The following is a 23,507-nucleotide window of genomic DNA, read 5'->3' as shown; positions in this document are numbered from 1 at the left end:
GAATCCCTGTCTTTTGAGGTTTTTAAGAACTGGTTAGACAAACACCTGTGAGGGATGGTCTAGATAATAGTCCTGCCTTTAGTGCAGGGGACTGGACTAGATAACCTGTTGAGGTCCCTTCCAGTCCTACACATCTATGATTCTATTTTGGGTATATTAGCTATGTCTACTACCTGTTGGTAAACCACAGCAATATTTGCTTCACCAGCCTCCACCACAGTACTGATAGTTGACCTGCCTGCAGCAGATTAGGGTAGCCAGCTTCCAGATGGCAAGAGGAACCAGCTGCTGGACTGGTATGGCTTCCTACACTTGTGTGTCCTCATGCTGGCGTGGCAGGGTAAGTATCTCAGCTCCATGGAAATGACATTCCTCATGCTGTGCAGGTTGCTGAGCCGTGCCTGGCACAGGAAGGAGAGTCCATTCAGCAGGCACCCAGGACAGGGCGCACATACAGGTGCTATCCTGGGCCCTGCAGAGGAATGGGCCTGCTCCCTCAGGGTGGGCAGCCCCAAGCATAGGCTGGGCTGATGCTAGAGCAGGGCTGGGAGGTGCCCGCAGCTCAAAGCAGAGCCAGCTGCTGTACGTTTATCAAGGTCCTCCAGAGATGAGCTGACCCCTGCGTTGCCCACAGTGCTGGCCTGCGCAGCAGTGTCTGCTCAGGGTGGGGTGGAGAAGGCTGATCTGAAATGGATGTGGGGGAGTGGGGTGGGCAGGGTGTGGGGGGAGGAGGATAGGGGGACTAGGGCAAGAGGGCAGGGCAGGGTGTGAGGGGAGTGGAGCAGGGCAGGGGGAGGAGTGGGGTGGGAGAGCTGGGCAGCCTGTGGTGCAGACTGGGTGTGTGTGTGGGGGAAGTGGGGTGGGAGAGCTGGGAAGGGCAAGGTGTGAGGTAGGCTGGTTTTGGGGAGAGTGGGGTGAGCTGGACAGGGGGTGGGGGCTGAGTGGGGTGGGAGAGCTGTGCAGGGTAAGTGCAGGGGGACTGGGACAGAGCTGGGTGTAGGGGGAATGAGGTTGGGGGGCTGGGTCGGAGCGGGGCAAGGGATAGGGTATTGGGGTGAGTGAGGTGGACTGGGGGTGGGAGGGGCTGGGCTAGGAGTGGGGTGAGCTGGGCTGGGTCAGGGTGTGTGAGGTAGTGGAGCTGGGTATGGAAGGGGTTGGCTAGGAGTGGGGGGCTCGACTAGGAGAGGGGTAAGTGGGGCGTGTCTGGAGAGCCTGGCTTTCGGGGCTGTTTCTGGGGCCCCCAGTGCCAGGCACGCGAGGGAACTTTCCGGCGCGTCCTTAACTCTCCGCCCCGCCCTGCTCCTGGAGCCTGGGAATAAAGTTCAGCGGCGGCCGCCGGGCGCGGGCTGGGAACTCGCCGTGTGAGCGCAGGGCGGCTCCCGCCTGTCCCCAGCGCGCCTCGCCATGGCCACTGACGAGCTGGCCCAGAAGCTGCAGCGCCGGCTGCTGCTAGAAGAGAGCGGCCCGGAGCCCGCGCCCGGCGGGGAGGAGGCAGCGGCGGGCTGGGGGGCCGGCCCGGCCGGCCAGGAGGAGGAGGAGAGCAGGAGCTCCATGCTCGCCAGCGCCGACTCGGAGCTGGGCGCCAAGCTGAGCCGCAGGCAGGACATCAACGATGGCACAGCCCGGCCCCGCCAGGCCAAGGTCTTCAACCCCTACACCGAATTCAAGGAGTTCAGCCGGCGGCAGATCAAGGACATGGAGCAGATGTTCCGACTGTAAGCAGATCTCCGCGCCTGCCCCCTACCCTAGCCGCCGGCCGTGCGAGTGCTCAGGGGGCTAGCCCCGTGCCCCTGTTGTGCCCAGGACGCGGGGTGCCTTTGGCTGGCGCCGGTGAGCGGGCGGGCGGGCTGGCTGGCTGGCTGAGTTTTGGGGAGCGGTCCTCCAGCCCCAGTGTGGCTGGCGAGAGACACAAGGGAGAGGGTGACTTCGGGAATCCTCTGCAGACAGGCCCTGCTGAGTCCTGCTCGAGCTCTGACCGAGCTGAGACGAAACTAGCATTTAAAATGTGGGTTCTTGCATTGCAGCCCTTAACACACTTTACGGGTGCGAATGAATGAGGTTAGGTTGCTCTGACTCCGGGAATTGATAGGCTTAATTGGGCTGCTGCTGACTGTGCATGAGACTCCGACTGCAGAACCTAATGTATTTGCATCGGAGACGAAAACTTTTCTCCTCTCCCCCCACCCCTCCGTACCACCCGTTGCTTCTTCCTCTCTGAATCATGTCTGATTTGGCAAGTGTTTGCCACTTTGTCATTCCAGAAAAGTCACATTGCAGCAGAAACACTTGACTCTTCACTACTTTCCCTGCCTCTAGCATCAAACCGCAGTTATATTTAGCATGTTCCTCTAAAAGTGACTGTTTGCCATTTGTTTTAGTAACTCAAACACTCTTTGAAAACAGGCTTTTTATGTTTGTTAACATGCTGTTTTGCAGATTCCTGAAAAATATTCCATGGCATTCCTCCAAAGCTTGGCTCTGTAAAAATATAAACCTCATTCCTGTAGAATGCTTTATCTTATTTCATAACTGGGTGGTGAGCCTGAATCTTGAGTTGCCTGGAAGCAATAATAGAAGTTTACTATTGAAATAAAGGGCTTCCTTGATACTTTCCTTTTAAGTTCACCTTTAAAGCAGGCTAAGTGGAGTATTCTGCACACAAAACGAACCTCTTTTTAGTGTCTGTGATGTCACAATTGCCAGTTCTGCTGTAGTGTCTCTCCCACTGAATCACTGATATAGTGCAGTTCTTGGAAGCTGTGCTGGGTTTTTCTATTCTAAAAGCTTTTAAAACACTGCAAAAAAACTTTTAAATACACTTTGTAAACTGTTGTGTGCACAAAATGGGAAAGCTGAGCCTCAAAGAGCACTAACTCTGCTCCTTCTCTGAGTGGCTATTAACACAGCCTGTCTTCCCCATCTATTTTTCCCTCTCCTAACTTTAATCTTCCTGTTGATCTCACCCACAATTCCAGCTGTTTATCTACTACCTGGTGACTCCCTCCTTACTTCTCTCCACTCACCTGCCATAGCCCCTCTTTTTCTCTTTGTGGAAGACTGCACCAACTTTTTCAACAAGATCCTCCCACAATCCCCATGCAGATCCTTCCCTGATTTCCATTGGTGCCTGTTTGTTGTCTACCTCTGGCTCTTACCCAGAGTAACAGGTACAGGTTGATGTCTACACTGCCCATGTAAACGTGCTTTATCAGTGGGGCTTCTCATGCAATTTTTTTAATCACTCTCCCAGTGATTAAAATAAATAAATAAAACCACCCTGAACGAGTGGTGGTAGCTTTATCGCCTGGAGCTGTCTATACTGGCGCTTTTCAGCGCTTAAACGTTTGTTGCTCAAGGATGTGTTTTTTCACACCCCTGAATGACTAAAGTTTAGCGCTGAAATTGGCAGTGTGGAGACAGACTTTTACTACAGATCTTTCTTGCCCTCATTCTCAACTCCTCCCTCTTTCTTGTATGCATCTTCCTCTCAAAATACAAACATTCCTTGGCGTTGCCCACCCTCAGAAGCTCCACTTGCTGCTACTCTGAACTCAGAATGCCTACGCTGCTAGTCCTGAGTTTCCCCGCTTGGATTTTCAGTTGGATTTTCTGTTTTGTTTTAAATATCTTTGCATTCAGCTCTAGCATCATGCCTATAAGAAATTATCCAATTAGTGATGGCCCTATGTCTATAAACCAATAATTATCAGTTGTGACATTACAAAGGGGTGTTGTAGCTGAGTAGGCGCTAGCTAGGGTGACTCTAGAGAATTTAAAATGATGTGTGTGTTAGGGTTAGCGCTTGCGTGCGTGCTGTATGCTCCTCCAAGACGGATTAGTGCGGGGTGTGGGGCTTTCAAACCATGCTGCTGCTGCTGAAACTTTTTTTGCAGTTCATCTTTAATTTGAGTAAAACAATGGTTATTTTTGTCACCATTGTTTTGGAACAAGACCCTTTGCCAGTCGAATGAGATGCTTTGCTAATTAAACCAATTAATCTGGGGGAGGGGGAAGAAGAGAGCAAATCCAGGTGGAAATGAATGATAATGAGTCTCTTCCAGCTCAAATAACACAGACAAACAAAACAATTAAAATATAAAACATGAGAGATTCAGCAAGAGGACTGCATTCAGTTTTGGAAATCTGAACAGCGCTCTTGCCTATAAAACTTATCTGGCTGCAAAGTTCAGCAGCTGCTGGTAGCTCTGTTTAATGTGATGACTTTGGAAAAGGACGAACTCCTGTCCATTGTTTAATTGCATTGCATAGTGGCCCTCTTAGGGTTTTTTTTGTACATATGAAGAGGATGGGATAGAAGAATTTTCAACCTAATACACAGGAGAGTTGTGTGTACTCAGTGCAAGTCATTGTGCTTCTTCTCGTATTATGCAGGAGAAGTGCATGACCTCTTCAACTTTTATTAGGTTAAGACCAACTTTTGATTTCGTGCAGCAATTGGAAATGAAAGGCCAACTAATGACCTTTCTTGAGTAATGATGTCCCTTGGTGACAAAAGTTTCTGAGCTTTGAGTGGTGGCAATAAATCAAGTCTCAGCTGGCATCCACTTGGCAATTCTTGCACATTCTCTAAAGCAGCATTTACCTAAGTAGGCCGTTTCCCTGAAGGACTGGCTCAGGTGGAGATATGGATGGGTTGGCTTCTCAGTTTCTCTGAGTCTCTACTTCAGTTTTAAAACAAAAAAAAGCTGTTATTGTTGCAAACAATTTTCAAAATATGACCCTAATTGCAGTTGTCAAAGGATAAATATTGGGGAGGGGGAAGAGTTACTTAAGTTAGGCACCAGTGTTGACGCAAGAACAAATGGATATAAACTGGCCATTAGCAAGTTTAGGCCTGAAATTAGATGAAAGTTTCTAACCCTCAGAGGAGTGAAGTTCTGGAACAGCCCTCCAAGGGGAGTACTGAAAAACTCCAAGGGGAGGGCTGAAAAACTTAACTGGCTTCAAGGCCGAGCTTGATACATTTATGGAGGGGATGGTATGATGAGACTGCCTGTGATGGCATGTAGTTGATCTGCGACTGCTAGTAGCAAATATCTCTAGTGGCCAGGGATGGAACACTAGGTGCGAAAGCTCTGAGTTACTACAGAGAATTCTCTCCCTGATGTACGGCTGCTGGGTCTTGTCCACCTGCTCAGTGTCTAACTGATCGCTGGATTTGGAGTCGGGAAGGAATTTTCCCTGAATCAGATTGTCAGAGACCTGTGTTGTTTTGGTTTTGGTTTTTGCACCTTCCCTGCAGCATGGGGTACAGGTCACTTGCAGGTTTAAACTGGTGTAAATGGTGGATTCTCTGTAACTTGAAATCTTTACATCATGATTTGAGGACTTCAGTAACTCAGCCAGAGGTTATGGGTCTATTAGTGAAGGGGACTGGTGAGGTTCTGTGGGCAGCAATGTTTCAGGAGGTCAGACTAGATGATCATGATGGTTCTTTCTGGCCTTAAAGTCTGAGTCTATTGAGTAACTCCAGTGTGGAGGGATTCTCTACAGAGAAAGCTGACATATCTGGCAAGAAAGCGGACCTCCTGTGCCTGCAAGACAGAGACAACAGCACCAAACGTCCCTGGTATGCATAAAGCAGTGAACATCAAAAGCAACACCTATAGTAGCACACTACTTGTATGTGACAAAAGATAGATGAAAAATACTGCTGTGAAACATCAATCTACAGTGGGACTCTTGTCATTGAGCTTGACCAAATAGCAGTAGTTTGTTTGCAAACCACTTAGTGAACAATTTGCATGGCCAACTGACGTTCCCCTGTCAGAAAAATCGTGCCTTGTCATAGGCGACTTCCCTAGTCACACAACCATCTGAGGATACTACTACAATGGGGAAGAAGTTGTGAAGTGGGAGGCAACAAACTAGACCTTGTTGTACAATTTCAAGGATAAATGTACCTTTCAAAGCTCATGTAGGGATTGCACCCCTCATTCCGACATAGCTTTTGTCACCTCTGAAAATATAGGGAGCTTCAGAAGGGAGGTGTTCCCAAGATGGCAGCACAGACTAGTGTAAGTGACAATAGAGGCTGCAGTATAATCCAGGAAAACAAGGCACCTGATGAGATTCAACTTCCAAAAAGCTGACCTGGGAAGGCTTTCCCTCTGAATGGGATGGATCTGTCGGTAGTAATACTCCAACCCACAAGCACTCTGGCAAACTTGTCTTCCTAGTGTGGAAGATTGCCCAAAAGCCCATCTCCAGGAGATGTCAGACACTAGATGTGCCTGGACTTTCAGAACAAACCAGCCAACAATATAAGAGAGATTCAGAACTGTTTGACTTGGATCCCTTCAGTGAAGAAACCATCAGGTTCAGGGAAATAAGGAGTGGCACAACCTCCGGGGGAGCTGATTGAAACAACAAGCCTGTGCCATAATAGCAAAAAGCATGGGTCACCATTTGCAAACTTAACCCTGATGGACATCAACCAAAGCCTATCGTCATAGTCTCTCCCAACCAAGTTGCACACCAACTCATCCTAAATGGTAAACCAGCCCACAAAGCAAAGTGCAAAACAAAACAGGCTAAGCAGGAACTCTGCTGTCACTTGAGAGATTGTAGATTCCTCAATGAGCAGGTCAACACTGTGGAGCTGGCAGTAGCCATGAAAATCCTGAAGTGTGGAAAGGGTGCTGGATGCAATGGTGTATCTATTTGAACTACTTCTACACTTTGGGATGAGAGCAAAGAAGTGGCCACTTGATTTCTTGAATTCTTGCATGGTGTCAAGGCTGATTCCATACTCTGGCACTCTGAGCCCACAAGGATTCTAAAAATTAATACTGGCCACTCCAGGCTTGTATTAAACTCCCAAGGTTACAGCTTTTCTCTGACCTTGGATGGGTAGATGCTGCCACCAACCAAGTGCAAAAACCCCTTTGAGAACCCAGGAAGGTTGACTTGGGATTTCCTTCCTGTGGGGTACCCTCAAGCCCTTTCACACCCTCTCCGGGAAAAGCTGAAAAAGAAAAACAAAGGAAATCAGCTGTTGCCACCAGCTAATTAAACAACATGTGCACAAACCCCTTAGGACACAAAAATCCAATCCTGTTCTTAGAAAAGGTAAATTTTATTAAAACAAAAAGAGAAAATACATCTGGAAACTCAGGCTATTGCTAGATTTTAAAAGAGCAAATACAAGGATTAAGCATCAAAAATAGTTTCTTGAGGTCCAGCTTAAAGGTTACAAGCAAAACAAAAGCATTTGGGGTTAGCACAGAGGAGTCCACAAGCCATAAAGAAATAAAAAAGAAATAAACCTAATCGTGTCTTCCTAGACATTCCCTGATCTACTTACATATCTGGGCTTTCAAATGAGTAGTTTCTAGGTATGATCTGATGATTTTTTTCATACCTGGCCCAAAACTTCTTACAGCACCGCTGCTCTGTCCCCTCTCTCCAGAGAGCAACAACAGACAGACAAAAGGGGAGTCTTGTTTCACGTTTAAAAAGTTCTAGCCTTCCTATTGGCTCTTTTGGCCAGGTGCCCACTCACTTCCTTTTACCTATGCAGGGAGACTTTGTAACCTTTTACAGGTAAAGCAAGTAGAGAACAACTACTAAGAGGGATTTTATAGCTAGCTGGCTGGCTGGGCGTTCATAAAAGGGAGCTACCCCCACCCCTTTCATTTATCAAACATGGAGACAATGCAAATACCCAGGCTGTGGAGACAAGCTAAAGTGGTTGCACATAAACCACATATAGAACTGAACTTGCAAAGACTTACTGACCAATATCCTTACTCTGCTCAACTTACAAGCATATGACTGAATGAAAATGGGTATAATTGCATAATAGTGGAAGGGCAGCTGACTGATGACCAAGTTGGTTTCCACACAAGACATTCATTCTGTGGTTAAGTTGTAAACCTAACTCAATACATTGAAGATAGCCCCTGTCATTTTGCAGGTTTTGAAGCTATTTGTTGATCTATTGGCTGCTTATGACACTATGAACTGAAACTGGCAATTTTGAGAAATGGCAAAATGGTCCAGGTCATGTGCTCTCTGCTCAAGAATTGATGTTACTTCATCAAGACAGATGGTCAGAAAAGCAGATGGCATACTCAGTGGAATGGATTGCCCTAAGGTTCAGTACTATCACCCTTGCTGTTTATTGTCTACAGAAATAAACAGTCAGAATTCCCTGTGTGTGAAAATTAACTTATACAGATGACCTTTACATTGCCATGCAGTCAAAAGATTTGAGAACTTTGAGTGCATTCTAACTGGCCCCCTGAGTGTACTTGGAGAATACTATCACATGTTGTTCCTGACTGCCATCCCAAGTAAGACATAAGTGTATACCTTCCACCTAAAACACAGACAGGCCAAGCAAAAAGTCCAGTCACTCTGGGATGGTACAGTCCCTTGAGTACTATAAACATCCGGTGTACACTGGGGTTGCATTAGACCAAATTCTGACATTCAAAGAGCACATGAAGTTGAAAAAGAAAGTGAACTCTGGGAAACTGGTCAACACAAACTGGGGAGCTGACCCCAAAACACTCAGAGCAACTAGTCTCATCCTGTGTTGTTCAACTCCAGAATACAGCATGCCACTATGGTCATGCTCAAGCCACGCACACAGAATTGATACTGAACTTTTTATCAGTACTGTAGGTTTTTCACAGGGACTTTGAAATGGACTCTCACACTGTCACTATCCTGCCTCGCAGCAGTTGCACCACTATTAGTGAGGTGGAATGTCTTCAGTAAAAAGGAGAGACAAAAACAGGTATATGATCCAAGACACACACTGCATAGATACATTCCACCACTCAAGAGGCTGAAGTCCAGAAAGAGCTTTGCCCCTGAAAATCCCTTCCCCAAAATACCAAGATGGAAGGCTATAGAATAACAAAATGATGCAAAATGCTGCTGGTCTTGGAGAACCTGGTTCCTTTAAAACAACTCCCTCCAGGCACTGACCTTAAATGAAAACACTGGTATATTCTAAATTGGGGCAGGAGCTGGGCTGGTAAAGACTGGTGACAATATGACTGAGGTGGAAGCTGAGAAATGACCCCAAATGTGATTGTGGAGAGCCGAAGCAAACACTTGGACACTGCCTGATATGGTGCCTTCTGTCAACATCCTGTTCTCCCAAGGAACTATTCACAATAAGTGATGACACCAGATTGTGGCTGCGGTTTTGGAGCAATAAGCTATGACGATGGCCTATCACACTGCTTATCAAAGCATGAAAGAGAGAATGAAATCCACTATAAAGGATCTACATATTCTTCAAGTGCTCACTTTGCGTAGGCCTTCAACACAAGTTGAAGAGGTGGCACAGTTTGCCTCCATCTTCCTAGAGAAGGCTCATCTTTTGAAAATTTGGAAAGGTTGTTTTGAAGACCAGTAAGACCAACATTGGGGATGATGATCTAGGCAATGAAAGCTCACAAGACTGAGCCTTGTCTGTACTACAAATGCATTGCTGGTATAGTTATACTGGCTTAGCCCCCTAGCGTAGATGTTACTGTGCCAACAGAAAAACTTCTTCTGCTGGCATATGCCACACCATCTCCTCAAACTGCATTAGTTATAGCAACAGAAGCACTTAGGTCAGCATAGTTGTCTACAATGGGGGTTGTGCCAGCACAGCTGTGTCAAGTGTGGTGAGGTTTTTCCACATTCCTGCCTGACATAGCTATGCCAGCAAAATGTTGTAGGGTAGACTGAACTGAGAATGTAAGGAGTGAGGTGTCAAATTGAGGCACCCTGGAATATGCTCCTACTCACCATAAGCGCGGAGTAGATCTTCTTCATTATGGAAGTGAGATAGCACTGAAGGGAATTTAACATCTAGCTAATATGGTGAGTCAGTTTCATTTAGTTTGTTTGCTCTTGGGTACCAGCTGAGAAAACTTGAGGCACCTCCAGGAACTAATGGCAAACTAGATTAGAATTCTGCAAACCAGAGAAACTGGGAAGATGGCCAAAAAGCAACCCAACAGTATCATGAAGAGTCTTAGCAGCAGCAAGAGCCAAGTGAAGGAAGATTAGAATCTGAATTACAGAGTTTAGGCATGTTGGAGTCTGTGCAAACAGGAGTCTATCTCGTAAACAAGTGCAAGTGCATAAATAAAAATGGGGCATGTAACTTCCAGAAGGAGATTGGCTAGAGAGACTATTTGGACAGATGGCCTCAGAGCAGTGACTGAAAGGACAGACTCTCAGAGGAGAGGGTATAATGGGTAGTGTTGAAGTGATCGTTGGAGCCAAATTAGACCCCCAACAGAAGCAACATGCTTTGACTAAAATGAGAATTGTGTATTCAAGTACATAGTCTGGCACTAAGGGCTCTCACTAGTTGGTGAGTAGTGCTGTACTTTTAAGGTGTCACTTAAAGTAGCCAGTGTCTTGGTATGTGGGTCTGTACAAGGACTACTGATTGACATTCTGTGCTAGTACTGTCCAAGGCTGCCTATTGACCGCTCTGATCATTCTGCTGTTTCTTGCTTCCTGCTGGTTGGTTGGTTTTGTTCTTCTCCCACAGAGCTGTCCTTCTAAGGAGGACCTGTGAAACAATTTCTCAGTCCACTCCCTTCCCCCTCCCCGAACTGTTCAGTATGATCATACGTGCATGCAAAGGGGCAGCCCTGGGATTTTGGGAAGAATCTGTAATATGAAAATCTATGGCACCCCTTACTTTATTTTAAAAACAAGGCATCGGGAACGGCTCACTCAGTCTCCTGCTGCAAAAGTGAAGCATGACTTTGTGTTGAGCTCCATGTGTTGCCAAACACTTAAGCATTTCCGTGGACATTTCTCCAAATGAGCTCTCAGATCTGGGATCCACTAGCTCTCAGCCATTAGAATTTTGTTTGCATTCTGGTGAATTTTAACACTTGCAATGATCTATTAGTCTTTATAATCTATGCAACACCTCCATGAAGTAGGCAGAGCAGTGGTGCTGGAACAATTTTTATAGCGGGGTACTGAAGCTGGAAACAATGTATTTGGGTGGTTGTTACTACTTCAAGCTAGGCAGTGTGGCAGAACCCCAGCACCCCTAGGTCCAGCACCTCTGAGGCAGAGTAAAGGAGGGGGAGGAACACAAGGGTTAAGTGACTTGACTAGAGCATTTATTGAGATGGTATCAGACCTAGGATTAGAACTCCATTCCTGTGCTTAATTCATTATCTTGGGTTGTTTCTTGTGCTGTTGAGCTACCCTTCATAACGACTGGAGATCACAATAACGCCTCATCAGAGGAGTTTGCTTCAAGGCAGGCAGCCAGGAGGGAACATGTGGTGGCCCTAGCACCATCAGTAACACTCCGAGTGGAACTACCTCACAACTCTGAATTGGTCTGCTCCTGCCACATATAAAGGGGGATATGACTGCAAGTCTATGGGTCCTAAAGATTGACCTTGGGTGATATTCACATATCGGTGTGTGAATGACCTACGATCTTCAGGAAAAGTCCTGGAGATAAGTTTTTGTGCTCTTGGGTGGCCTTCATAAGGGAAAGTGTCAGAAGTCAATGAAAATGAAAACTGAAAATCTCCTTTAGGTTTAGGGCTTGTGTACACTTGGAAATTTACCAAAATAGCCATTCCAGAGTAATTATTCCAGAACAGTTACTTTAGTATGACCCCACACATGGACACTCTTTCTCCAGAATGAGTGCCTTTTTATCTGAGTTTTAGTTTAATCCACTTTCAAAGTGAAAAACAGAAGTAAATGGATCCCTAGAATAGGAACTAGGAAAGATATCTTGGAGAAACTTCCATGTGACTGTGTGCATTGAGAGTGCTGTGAGGTCCTGGAGCCATACCTGAGCATTGGTTAGCCATTTGGTAGGAAAGATCATCTCCCTCCACTTGCTTGTTATCAACTTGCAAAAGGTTTTATGGAATTCAATCTCAGAAATGTTGTATCATCAGTACCCACTTTCCATTGCCAGGTGTGCAATCGGCAAACTGGCTTTCATGAGCCACATGGGGACTTCAAACATATTTTTCTCACAGTTTCCCTAGTACCGTATATACTCATTCATAAGCCGAATATTTTTGATAAAAAAGTGACGCATCAAAGAGCGGGGGTCAGCTTATAAACAGGTCTACACCAAAATTTGATGATTTTAAACTCTGTGAAATCATGGAATTGAATATCTAATACATTGTCATTTTGTTTACCTGGAGCATCTGCAGGCATGGACCCCCTCAGTTCCCAGTGGCTGTGGTTTGCCATTCCCAGCCAATGGGAGCTGCAGGAAGTGGTGCCACTTCCCGCAGCTCCCATTGGCTGGGAATGGCGAACCGCGGCCACTGGGAGCTGAGGGGCTCTGTGCCTGCGAACACTCCAGGTAAACAAAACGTCCCGACCCGCCAGCGGCTTATTCTGACGGGCTGGGAGCCAGAGTTTGCCAACCCCTGAAATATAGGGTCAGCTTATGAAAGGGTCATACAGTTTTTACTATTTTTACCTATCCATTTGAGGGGGGGGTCGGCTTATAAACGAACTGGCTTATGATCATGTATATACGGTACTTATTCTTGCAACTACAGCTGGTCTTCTGGTTCTTTTCTTAGCTGCAAGATAGTCAATTGCTCTGTGGCTTCCCTTGGTTTTCAGATAAGCTTTGTATACTTTCACACACCATGTAATGAAGTTTCTCTTACTGCTGTTCTAATCTGGCCTTGAAGAAAGAGGAAACGAAAAAGTAACAAGGAGAGTTCCCCTTCCAATATGAAGATTTAGTCTAAATTTTAAACTGCCATGGGCAACACTTAAAAACAACTAGTATAAACAGAAACTCTTTTTTACCAGAGAAGCTGTATTAGGAATATTGGTGGAATTTATAAAAGTTGTCTCTGAATCACCTGTGTTCACCATAGGCCCCATCTTGTGCTCCTTCAGTTGGATTTTAGCCCGAATGAGGTGAGAATGATAGGGCACAATGTATCATGTCTGAAGGATGAGATTGGGCTGTTGGCCTTTGTGATACGACGCTCCATTAAACTTCCTCTTCTGTGAACACACAAAGCCTCTAGGGTGTATGATATTATTAACATGCAACCCTGGAGACCTGACTCCTTTTAACTGTAATCAGAGGCACACCATAGGCAATGCAAGGATCTCCATGTGGCTGTTACCCAGGTGCTCCAGCCTGTTTCAAGAGGGGGCAGGCCATGAGAGGGAAGTTCAGTCTCCAGGCCTACTCTGTAAGCTTTATTAAGCACTAGCCACGTACACAAGCAGACATTGTCCATCTCAAAGAGCTTACAATCCATGATTTTAAAAAAACAGACTACATAGGAAGGGGGAGACAATCAGGTGTGTACGACTTTCGTGTTCTTTTCCAGGTCTGTAACTACAAAACTGACTTCCTTTGCCCCATAGGGTGGCAATAAATAGAGGTAATCTTCAGCTATATAATCCCCCTCCTTCCTGAAACTCTCTACGGAGCTATATCCAGTGGCTAAAGTAGATTGAAAAAGGGGGAGGTGCGTTGCCTCTTCTGCTAAAAGAACGGCATTCCTCTACCTAGATGTTCTCACAAAATATGGGTTCCCAAACTGTGGCCCGTGCTCCACCAGTGACCTGTGGATAGCTGGCTGGTCACACGTTGCTGGGCTGCCTCCTTGCTTTGAACTTCTAAAATACATAAAAGGAAGCTCTTTAGCTTTCTCGTATTTGTGTTACAATAGGTACTACAGGTCTTAACCAAGAATATGACCTCCATTGTGCTGGGTGCTTTACCAAACACGTTGTGAGGTCTGTCCTTGCCATGAAAAATGTAAAGGCCAAGTAGTAAAGATGAGGGGAAGACTCAGATGTGACATGACTTACCTAAGGTCACACTACAGGTTAGAGGCATAGCTGGGAATGGAACCCAGGTTTCCTGCATCCCACTCAGTGCCCTGTCCACTGGACCACTGATGTCCCTGCCTTGTCTGTTTTCGGGGAATAGCCGTCATTAGCAATCTGTCAACTCTTTGTGTAGCTGTACAGTAGTTGATGCCTAAGTATGGACAGGAGCAAGACAGGCTCAGCTGGTGCAAACTCTGGCTTGATCTTGTGTATGTTTAGGGTCAGCCCTAGTGCAGCTGCACAGTTAATTGGCCACTGATTGCTGAGTGTCGACAAGACCTATGTATCCTGCATAAGCAACTGCTGTAGTCGCAACAGGAATGTTTGATTATATGGATTGGCTGCCCTCCCTCTCCCATTACTAATTATAAATGGGGAGGGAGCTGGTCTGCAGGAGACTCTCAAAGATGCAAATGGAAGTTGGGCACCAAACTGCCCTTTAAGATGTGATCCACTCTATGGAAAATCTGAGTACCTTGATCTCCTAGAAATGAGGGAAGGCAGCCCATACAACTAAACAACTTTAACGTCAATGTTCATGTTTTAACTGCCCTGCTATCCACATGAACTGGAGAATCCAAGATAGGGATAACCAGCAGCTGTAACTTTCTCTACCTGAAATGTACATGGGTACTTCCTATGTAAGGCTAAGCAAAGGAACAATGTTAAAAAGTTTAAACTTGGAGAACTGAAATACAGGCTGTTTAAAACAATGAGTCCATTAAATACAGATCCGGTATAAGTGTGAAATGTAGAATTTGTATTTGAATGCTAATTATCTGTTAAACTTAGGTGGAAAACATTTCTTGCATCATGAAGACCGTCCCAGCTGAATGTTAATTTCTCTTTGCCAGAACCCTAGTAGAAGTTAGGCTGCATGGTCTCCCATCTCAAATGTGTCCTGCAAAGTGGGGAAAATGGGTTGGCTTTTTTGGTGTATATAAAGAAGCCCAGGAGGTTCTCCCCTGCTTTTATTTTAATTCTAATATAGGAACATGGGACTGACATAGTAGATCAGACCTATAGTCCATCTAGTCCATATTGAGTCATGTTAAGGGCACTTGCAGTATTGACATAATGGTGTTTCCTCTAGTTATGATTTCCCCAGATTTTAGTTGTAGCAAACGCTATTAATGTCAACAATGAGTACCTTAATTCTGGGATTTCCTAACTTCTTAATGCTTCACTCTGCAACTTTGTTTGTGTGGAATTCACCCATCACTGTGGCTTCTGTTACTGCCTCTGGCAGTTAAAACTCAGTAAAAAAAAAAAAAAAAAAAAAGGTAGTTAAAAGCAAATTCTCCTAAACTTCAAGGCCCTGCTCCTATGACTTGTGTGGCTCAAGTGCAGGTTCACTGTGGGACAGACAGGAGCTCTGAGTTAAACCCAGGCGGTAGAAGACCCTGGAAGTGAAGGGAAGAGGGTCTATACTAGTGATACTGAAACCTCAGTGGTTCAGGAGCCAAATTAGCGAGCAACATTACCCAAAAGAGCCACAGTAGTGTGAATTCATTGTTCTATTTACTATTGTACTGTGTATTCATATTTAAACAGTATGGCGGGGGAAATATTTAGTTTATGTATTATTTTCACAGCAAAATGACTGCCCGAGTATTATGTTATCAACTACAATTGGTTAATTATATAGTAAAAGCATCCTGATTGGCTGCTAATTAAATTTAGTGTTTTAATATCATGGGCTACAAAGAGCCACAGGAGACGCATTAAAGAGCCACTTGTGGCTCAAGAGCCTCAGTCTGAGTATCACTGGTCTACACTGACCTGAGCTTAGGTGCAAAATGATTCTGTTTTTTGTGGGGTTCTAGTCTAGAGAGAATTGTCTTTAATGCTTGCCCAGTTATGACTCAGTTTTGTTCAGACTCTCATGTCCCTTGGGAGGAAACTCACAGTTGCATGTTATATAATACCAAACACCCATTTCCCTCCCTTTCCCCTGGGTTGTCAATGCTGAATTTTCCCCCCTATAATTTCCTGCTGCTGAGGGTAGCAGTGGTGGGAACTCTACGTCATCCAACACTGTTCATAGCCATTTTAGCAGTGGGAGCTACAGGGCTTGTCTACAGTAAACTTACCCCTTAACAATCAGTGCTAGTGTAGACAGGCCTCTGGTGAGTGCAAGAACTAATGTATGCTCTTCTGGCAGAGGGACCAGGAAGTCTGCAGCTCAGACTAATTATAATCTGTAACCTAATTAGCTCTTTATTTTAACAATATGAGAATACTATTTTAACCATTATAATCAATTCCTCTTGGACTCTTACAAACTCTCTGGAGAGTCTAAGCCTTACAGCTCACCTTGGCACAATCTTCTAGCCTGCGTAAATGGCAGCCCAGTGCTACAGGGTAGAGACGTGAATCTGAGAATTGAACTTCATCCTCTGTCCTCCATGCCATGTCTCCTTCAGGGGAATTTGTGGGGAGAATGCCCATTGTTTCATCTTAACCCTAATAGGAGCGGAAAATGTCAGTAAGGCTCCAGTGTTCTTACCACATATCAATTAAACCTGCTCCTTGAGTGCTAAACTGATAAGGAATTAGTTTTAAACTCTCCTTGCGTGTTGTAAATAGAAACACTCAGCCCTGCAGTGGGAAGTACTTCATGGCTCTGTAGCGTACCTCTTGGCCTTCCCAATACTAAATAAGAAACTTACTCAGTGTAGGAGACTTCTCTCATCTCTTCTCGCACCTCAACTCTTCCTCCTTCCTCCTTTTCCTTCCCTTTGCCACCATCAAATTGCCCACATGGGAGTAGCACTCATACCCTGCTATCTGCTGCTCTTTCTGATAGGCCTCTACTCTGACTCTACTGGTTGCTTTGCCTGAACTACAGTCTCCCTGCTGGGACTAGCAGAGGAAGTGGCAAGAGTAGTGTAGCCATACGGGTGCATCTACATTGGCAAAAATCAGATACATAACTTGTCATTGCTCCTATCCCACACCTTATCTACAGTATGGAACTCCAACACTGCTGCCTTTGTCACAAACCTCCCACATTTGTAACAGTCAACACAAGGGCTTGTGGAAGTGCATGAGTGTCAAGCACACCAGTGGGATGGCACTTGCTCTGAGCAAGGCTATCTACTGTGCATTCCACTGCTGTGACTCTCTACGGGTACAGTACAAATGCAGACTATGTAGGATTTTCTTCTCAGCTGCCTGCAGGTTTGAGTGCTCCCAGCAGGACCTGCAAGATTAACAAAGGGCCCAACCTATAATGAAAAATACAATTCTGTATACAAGTGACTTTTGAAATATGTCCCTCCATGGCACCCCTCCTCCTCCAAAAATACTTGTTTTAGTGGGGGTTGCCCTGAGTATCTGGGCGCTGCCTCCCCACCATCTCCCACAAACATGAGCTCTGAAAACAGGCGCTCTAGCTGATATAGCTTCTCCCCTCCCCCCATATGCCCAAGTAAATCCACTTACCTCTAAGGTTCTCCTGTTCTCCTCTTTGCTGCTCCTCAATATGGCACTCAATTGACTAGCTTCCTCCAACGCTCTGTAGATGGTGGATGGCTGCACCACCACTCAATTTGCAATAAAATAAGCATGAGAGCTTTTTAGGGATCTGGAAGGAGCTTCAATGAAGTCCCTAAAGAGGAGATTCCACAAGGGCAGGTGGCATACAAAATGGTGCTGCCGCAGGGCCAAGGAGCAAGCAGGGCTCTAACTATCAGGATCAAAGGGTTGATTTCATCAGGTTGAATAGAGATGTATCTGTGGCTGTGTGGGTTGTATTTCCTGTTAACACTTTGAGTACTTGTGCCCACAAGGCTAGCTGCAGAACCAGAGGCCTCAGTGAAACACGAGGATGCATGTATCTCTGTTGAATCATACAAGTGTATCTCTCTTAAATAGCATGGTCCTGTGGCTCTGAAGTACCGGAGTAACCTTACCAAGATTATATTATTATATCTTAAGCCTGTTTGGGGTGGTGGTATGCTTGTAATCCAAGATTCACAGGATGCAATTTTAATTCTGCAGGATCTGTAATGAGTTTTCGAGTCTGGAAGAACAAGTCCTCTTCCCCTCCTCCCCATCCCACCCCCCCATCCATCTGGGGAAGAGGTCTTGCCAGCTATCGAATACACTGTACAGTTCATAACTATTCCTGTGTTTCAGAGTTGGCTTTGAGGGCTCTGTAAGCAGGAATGCTTTCTGATACTGTATTCCTGAGCTGTTCTTATCCCCTGCCTCTCTCTTGAAATGAGAGCAGAGTGGTTACAGAAAATCCAGAGGTTAAACTGTTTTGGAAAGCCCTGCTCTGAAGGCTGGACCTGGCTCTGCGAACTGAACACCTATTGTGCTACTGGTACAATGTCGTTTTGCCATCTCAGCCCACTACTGACAAGACCTAATTTCTCACAATCCCAGCTTTGTGCTGCCTGTTTGCTGGCAGCCATGAAACTGTGCCTGATGGTTCCAGGACCCAAGTACAGTTGGTTAACCCTTCCAGGGCCAGCCCTTCTACTGTAAGGCTGGCTTAGCACGCTGAGGGGTCAAATGAGTGCTGTCATAGCTGACAAACTAGCCTCCTGATATCATGGAATAAGAAGCCAGAGTCAAACTGAGTTTTTGGCAGTGGGATGTCTAATTTTTAGACTAAAATGATGCTAAAGTGAGCATACAGTACACGATGTACAGTACATCAGTTTCTTTTGGAACTATATAACCCACATTTTAAGGAGTCATGTGTGAACGATAATCAGGGATGCCAATGCTGCCTTGCTTTATTCCCCATCACCACAGGTGCACTAATCAAACTGGGAAATGCCTTCCAGCTAAGGATAAAGACCCCAATCTGGAAACAAATGTTTCATTCAGTAGCAAAGATTGCTGGGTGTGACATGTGGACTCCCTGTTATAGTGATATTTACAAGCCTGGCAGGATGGACATTGTAAAGTCTTGCATGTTGTCTAACAGCAGATGAACTTGCTAATGCTAAATGAGTTGTTTGAAGAGTGAGATCATCCCCTGCCTTTTAGGGAGTCTGCGCACAGTCCATCGCTTTTATGAGGAGTGGAGGAACTCCAGGCATTTGTCATCCTTCTGCTTCAGCTTTGAATTAATGGACACATCTTTAAAAGGTGATGTGTCCTATGTCAGAAATCCAGATGGTGAATATTCATTCCAATCGTATTTCTAGTCAGGCCTCAGATATACATGTCATGGAGACAGCACTGGATGCTCTGGTCAGGGCTTGAAAAACACACCATGCTTCTTTCTAGCCACAGAGAAATACCAGACCTCTTGCCACTTAATGCGCCTCCTTTCCCTGCACTTAAAAAAGAATAACCATTGGATACTATATTTTGTTACCATATCAATCAAATTGCTGTGACACTTTTTAAAATGCAACTTAATACTAAGGCAGGTAATACACTAGAAAATATTTATCTAGGTAAATTGGTAAACTTCCTGGCCTCACTCAATTTTTTCTGTATCGAACCATACTGTAGCTTTTTTCCTGAGTTGTCATGTCTGTTTACTCTCTCTCCTCCCCCCCACTCCTCGGTCCCTATAGCAATTTCCCTATTTTTCTTCTGTTTCCGCCGCCTTTCCCCAAAAGCTCTGTATACCGCTGTGGATTCATATACTCTTGTAAAAAGGTGTGAACAGGAAACGGGGGGGTGGGGAAGCTTGAGGAGGGTTCTGCGGTGAAGCGAACACGGGAGGGCTTCAGGGATCGTACCCTTTCCTTTATTCCAATCAATTCCTTTTTCAGCATTGGAAGAAAGTGACAAGCCCTATACTTCCCCATCAGCATTTTCCTTCATGCCTCCTTCCTTCAACCACCCAGTGCATCCGCTCACCACCAATCATATGCTCCAATCCATGCACCCGCTACCATGCAGCTAGAAACTTTATCAAGTATATAATAGCCAGGAGACTATGCATAAAGCTTTTAAAAGTGACTTAGGCTCCTAAGTAACTAAGTGCTTCTGAAAATTTTACCTTAAATCTACTGACCATAGACGAATCTAAAAGCTTTTTTTGGTGGAAGAGGCACTAGCCAAGAGTGATGGTCAAGCAAGAAGCCAAGCCAACTCTCCTCCTCCTCCCTTCAAGCTGCTGGAAAAGGGGAGGGTGCTGGGGATTCCTTTTAGGGTGCCATCCGTGGATCCACAATGGGAAAAGTATTCATTCTTATAGATGGGGGACAGTCCTGGTTATACCCCCACCTCACTCTGCTCACTCCATGCAACAGCTAAGAGACCAGCAGCTTTGTTCATGCTTGTTTTTAATGCAGCTTTTTTTCTGACTGTGTAAGCTTCTTAACTGGACTGAGCTTCTTTCAAGGGAACTGTGATGATGTTGCTCTTAAAGTCTGGGAAGGCTAGTTTTTGTTGTAACGTAACTCCTGGTGAGTGAAACATGAAGGATGGGAAGATTTGACTTGCTCTGGCCAAAGAGGAAAGCTTAAAAGCTGTGACTGGGACTTTCTTTCTGAAGCCATCAAAAGTATTGAACAAACTTAAGAATTCTGAAATGTTGGAAGGGAATGAAGCTGAGAATGGATTAGGGAGAAGAGTATAGGGTAAAGGGAAAAAATGGGATATACAGTAGTGTTGTTTGCCTGCAGTCAGATTCCTCCCCCCTCTTCCTTCCACTTAGGAAACTCACCCAGCTCCGGCCATTCTGCAGTGGTTTCTTATCTAAGTTACGCACTGAATCCCTATCCAGAGTGATGCTGTGCTCTTGTCAGCTAGCCAGTGCTGCAACTGGCAGAGATCCCTTCCTTATTCATTCAGCATTAGAGCTCCTTTCTCTGCTTTCTCAGCTCCAATTCACTCATCACCCCTATTGCCTTAATTACAATGCACTTCCTTCTCCTCTCCATCTCTCCTGGAGTCAATGTGGTTCTCTAGGTATAAGGAAGAAGACCAGTGGGGAATCTGTGTGGTCCTAAGTCTCCTCAATTATCAAAAGTCTCATGTTCATGTATTAACACTTTAAATCCATTGGCTTCTACCACTGAAGACCCAGCAGGTATTGCTGTTCCCCTCTAAAGGAAGAGTAAAAGCCTTATGAGCACGTGCCTAAAGCCCACAGCAAAGCACGAAAAGGCACTACTGTAAAAGAGTTGGCATGGCACATGCTGCTAGAAAATCAAGGAACTTATTTTTTTATTTAATTTAAAGATCAGACCAGCATAGTATGTCCATTTAATGTCTTAGCTTTCATCTTGCTGCTTCCTTCTGAACTGGGATCTCTGCTGACTTATGAGAAACAGCAGTTTTGCTGACATGAAATTTACCAGTGAAGAGCTCTCTTCTCTTTCAGAATCTAGGGAAGTAACAGTCTAGCCAACAGCAGTCTGTGTCTGCACCAAGAGCTGCTTGTCTTCAGTTTATTGCACCCAGCGGCTACCTTCAATCTGTTTATCACAAACCTTTTGTTTGAAAGTCAGTAGATTGCTCCATACTTCTCTCCTTTAACTTGCCAGATACCCTGCAGCAGACTCCCATTTCTGGATCCTTGTGCATTCCTAAAGTGATCCTTTATTTTGCATAAGGAGCAGACTCTCACCTTTCTCCTCAATCTAAAAATTCCTACTAGCCCCCCATTAGTGAGTGTCACAGTTAGTGGGCTATCCACTCCTCTCCTCCCTCCTGGTCTCTTTGGGGTATACCTTCTCTCAGATCCAGGGGCTCTAACTAGCTCCTTTTTAGAGGAGGAATCCTGTGATTCTTCAACTCTCAGATCAAGCCTTGAGTTGCACTCCCTGGGCGGTAACCACGATTATCTCAGTAGGCCTGACTTTTCTTCAATACCTGCAGTTCTGTTCGCTCCAGGAGCAGTGATCAGTGGTTAAGACAATGACCAATGTATGTATTTTGAACAACAGTGTTTCAGAGAAAAGATCTTGTAAAAGATAAACAGTGTACACACGTTTACCTTACCAGGTGCCTCCCCATCTCCCACATCGGGCTTCTGGTAGGTTTAAGCTTCTTATGGACCCCCAAAACTGTTAGGGTCTGGGTGACCAGTCTCTTCCCTTAACTGACAAAACAATTCTCTCCTTCCCCTGCACCAGAGTGTCACTTTAAATCTTGTCCTGTCCTTTGACCTCTCTTCTCAGAGAACAAGTCCACTTCATAACTCTTCATAGCCCTTTGATCTGTTAGTTCCCAATGCTGGCAAAACAGCTGTATAACTTCAAGTTGGAGCCTGGAAGTAGGCCACTGTCCTATAATTGCCCCCCAAGTATTTGAGAGGTTGTTTAGCTATAGCTATCCTCTTGTTTCTCTGATGGTCTTCCCAATAGTCACCTAGTAAGCTGGCTCAGTACATTCATGCAGAAAAGTCTTAACTCAGTAATTACTATACAGTAACATTATTGACCAGGTCACACACGGTATTCATAAAATTTATTACAGAATCAGTATTCTTAGATTATATAGCATCTCTGTCTGTTACAGGGAGCCCTTCAAATAGTAAAATACTTGTGTCAGAGTATTTTGGCTTCCTGTTGGTTGAGTGACAATCCCATCTTTTTTTAAATTCTAAAGTAGTGTGAAAGACCTTGGCTGGAATAGATATTTCTAGGTGTGGCATTGGGTAGCTCTCTGGTATGTGCCTGGCATACAATGTTGACTTGAATCCTCTAGTACATTTGTGCATGGTGTAGAGTTGTAGGAATGCATGGATTGATAAACACTTCACTAGGACTGCAAGGCATGTGTATTTACATTACCAATGGGCAAGGGCCTAAAGTCTGGTGGTGGTGGTGGTGTGGGTTCCTCCCTACTCCCTCCCTTCATATTTCTGGCACAGTTGCTCTGAAGTCACTTGTGCATTTTTCCCTACAGACTAATCTGCTTTTATCCTAGGAAGCTAATTTCAAAGGCCTCATGTGACTTCCCCAAACTTAACAGATTTAACAGCTGGTTTGGTCACCATGTCTCTGAGTGTGGATCGATGGTGGATTTCTGTCTTCACACTTCATTCTCTGGAGGAATGTCCTAAGAACACATTGCCTAGCATGTCAGTAATTAGACTACCGCTTACCTATGTTGTGAAACCAAGCTTTGAAAATTCCCTGTGTTGTCAGTGTAGCAGGGGGTGTGACAAATACTGACCTTTACCCCCTGTCCCCTCAGGTATGACTCTGGAAAAGATGGGTATATAGACCTAATGGAGCTGAAACTGATGATGGAGAAGCTGGGAGCACCTCAGACCCATCTGGGCCTGAAAAACATGATCAAGGAAGTGGATGAGGATTTTGATGGCAAGCTCAGCTTCCGTGAGGTAAGGGTTAGCAAAGAAGTATCTAATGGGCGGGGAGCTGCATAGCCAAGGCAGTAGCAATCTGGAACACTGCCGGTGCATCCTTTCTCTGAATTGGACTGTGCTAGATCTTCCTTCCTTCTTCTAACCTGGCCAAGATTCTTCTAAGCCTGAGAGAGCTTGATAGGCTATGCAGTGGTGAAGGTGCAATCAGCAGGGGAGAGAAGTAGGCAGACTCCGTTGCATGAAGCACTGTGTAACTGAATGACAAGATGCAACTCTTTATTCCTGGGGAATTCTCTGCCAAAAAATTAATTCTGCACACAATATTTTATAATTCTGCATATTTTATTTGTCAAAATAACACAATATAATCATGCCAGTTTCAATTATTTTG

At 45.2% G+C, this 23,507-nt stretch overlaps 1 protein-coding gene and 1 long non-coding RNA gene across 2 annotated transcripts in view; one reads left to right on the top strand and one right to left on the bottom strand.

Moving 5' to 3' along the window:
• The window catches only part of LOC122461692, a 60,869-nt gene that overhangs the window by 34,012 nt on the left and 3,350 nt on the right, over positions 1-23,507 (bottom strand). The gene's annotated exons all lie outside the window — the stretch shown is intronic.
• The window catches only part of EFHD1 (EF-hand domain family member D1), a 38,646-nt gene continuing 16,381 nt past the window's right edge, over positions 1,243-23,507 (top strand). Inside the window, exons 1-2 of the mRNA XM_037909253.2 lie at positions 1,243-1,715; positions 22,984-23,131. Of these exons, the coding sequence (XP_037765181.1) occupies positions 1,405-1,715; positions 22,984-23,131 (459 nt within the window). The 5' untranslated portion in view covers positions 1,243-1,404. The remainder of the gene's footprint in view (positions 1,716-22,983; positions 23,132-23,507) is intronic.

This window comes from Chelonia mydas, chromosome 9 (assembly GCF_015237465.2).
Source record: "Chelonia mydas isolate rCheMyd1 chromosome 9, rCheMyd1.pri.v2, whole genome shotgun sequence".
In the NCBI taxonomy this organism is placed as follows: Eukaryota; Metazoa; Chordata; order Testudines; family Cheloniidae; genus Chelonia; species Chelonia mydas.
The sequence above is the reverse complement of the archived record's forward strand: the minus strand, read 5'-3'. Positions and strand labels throughout refer to the sequence as shown.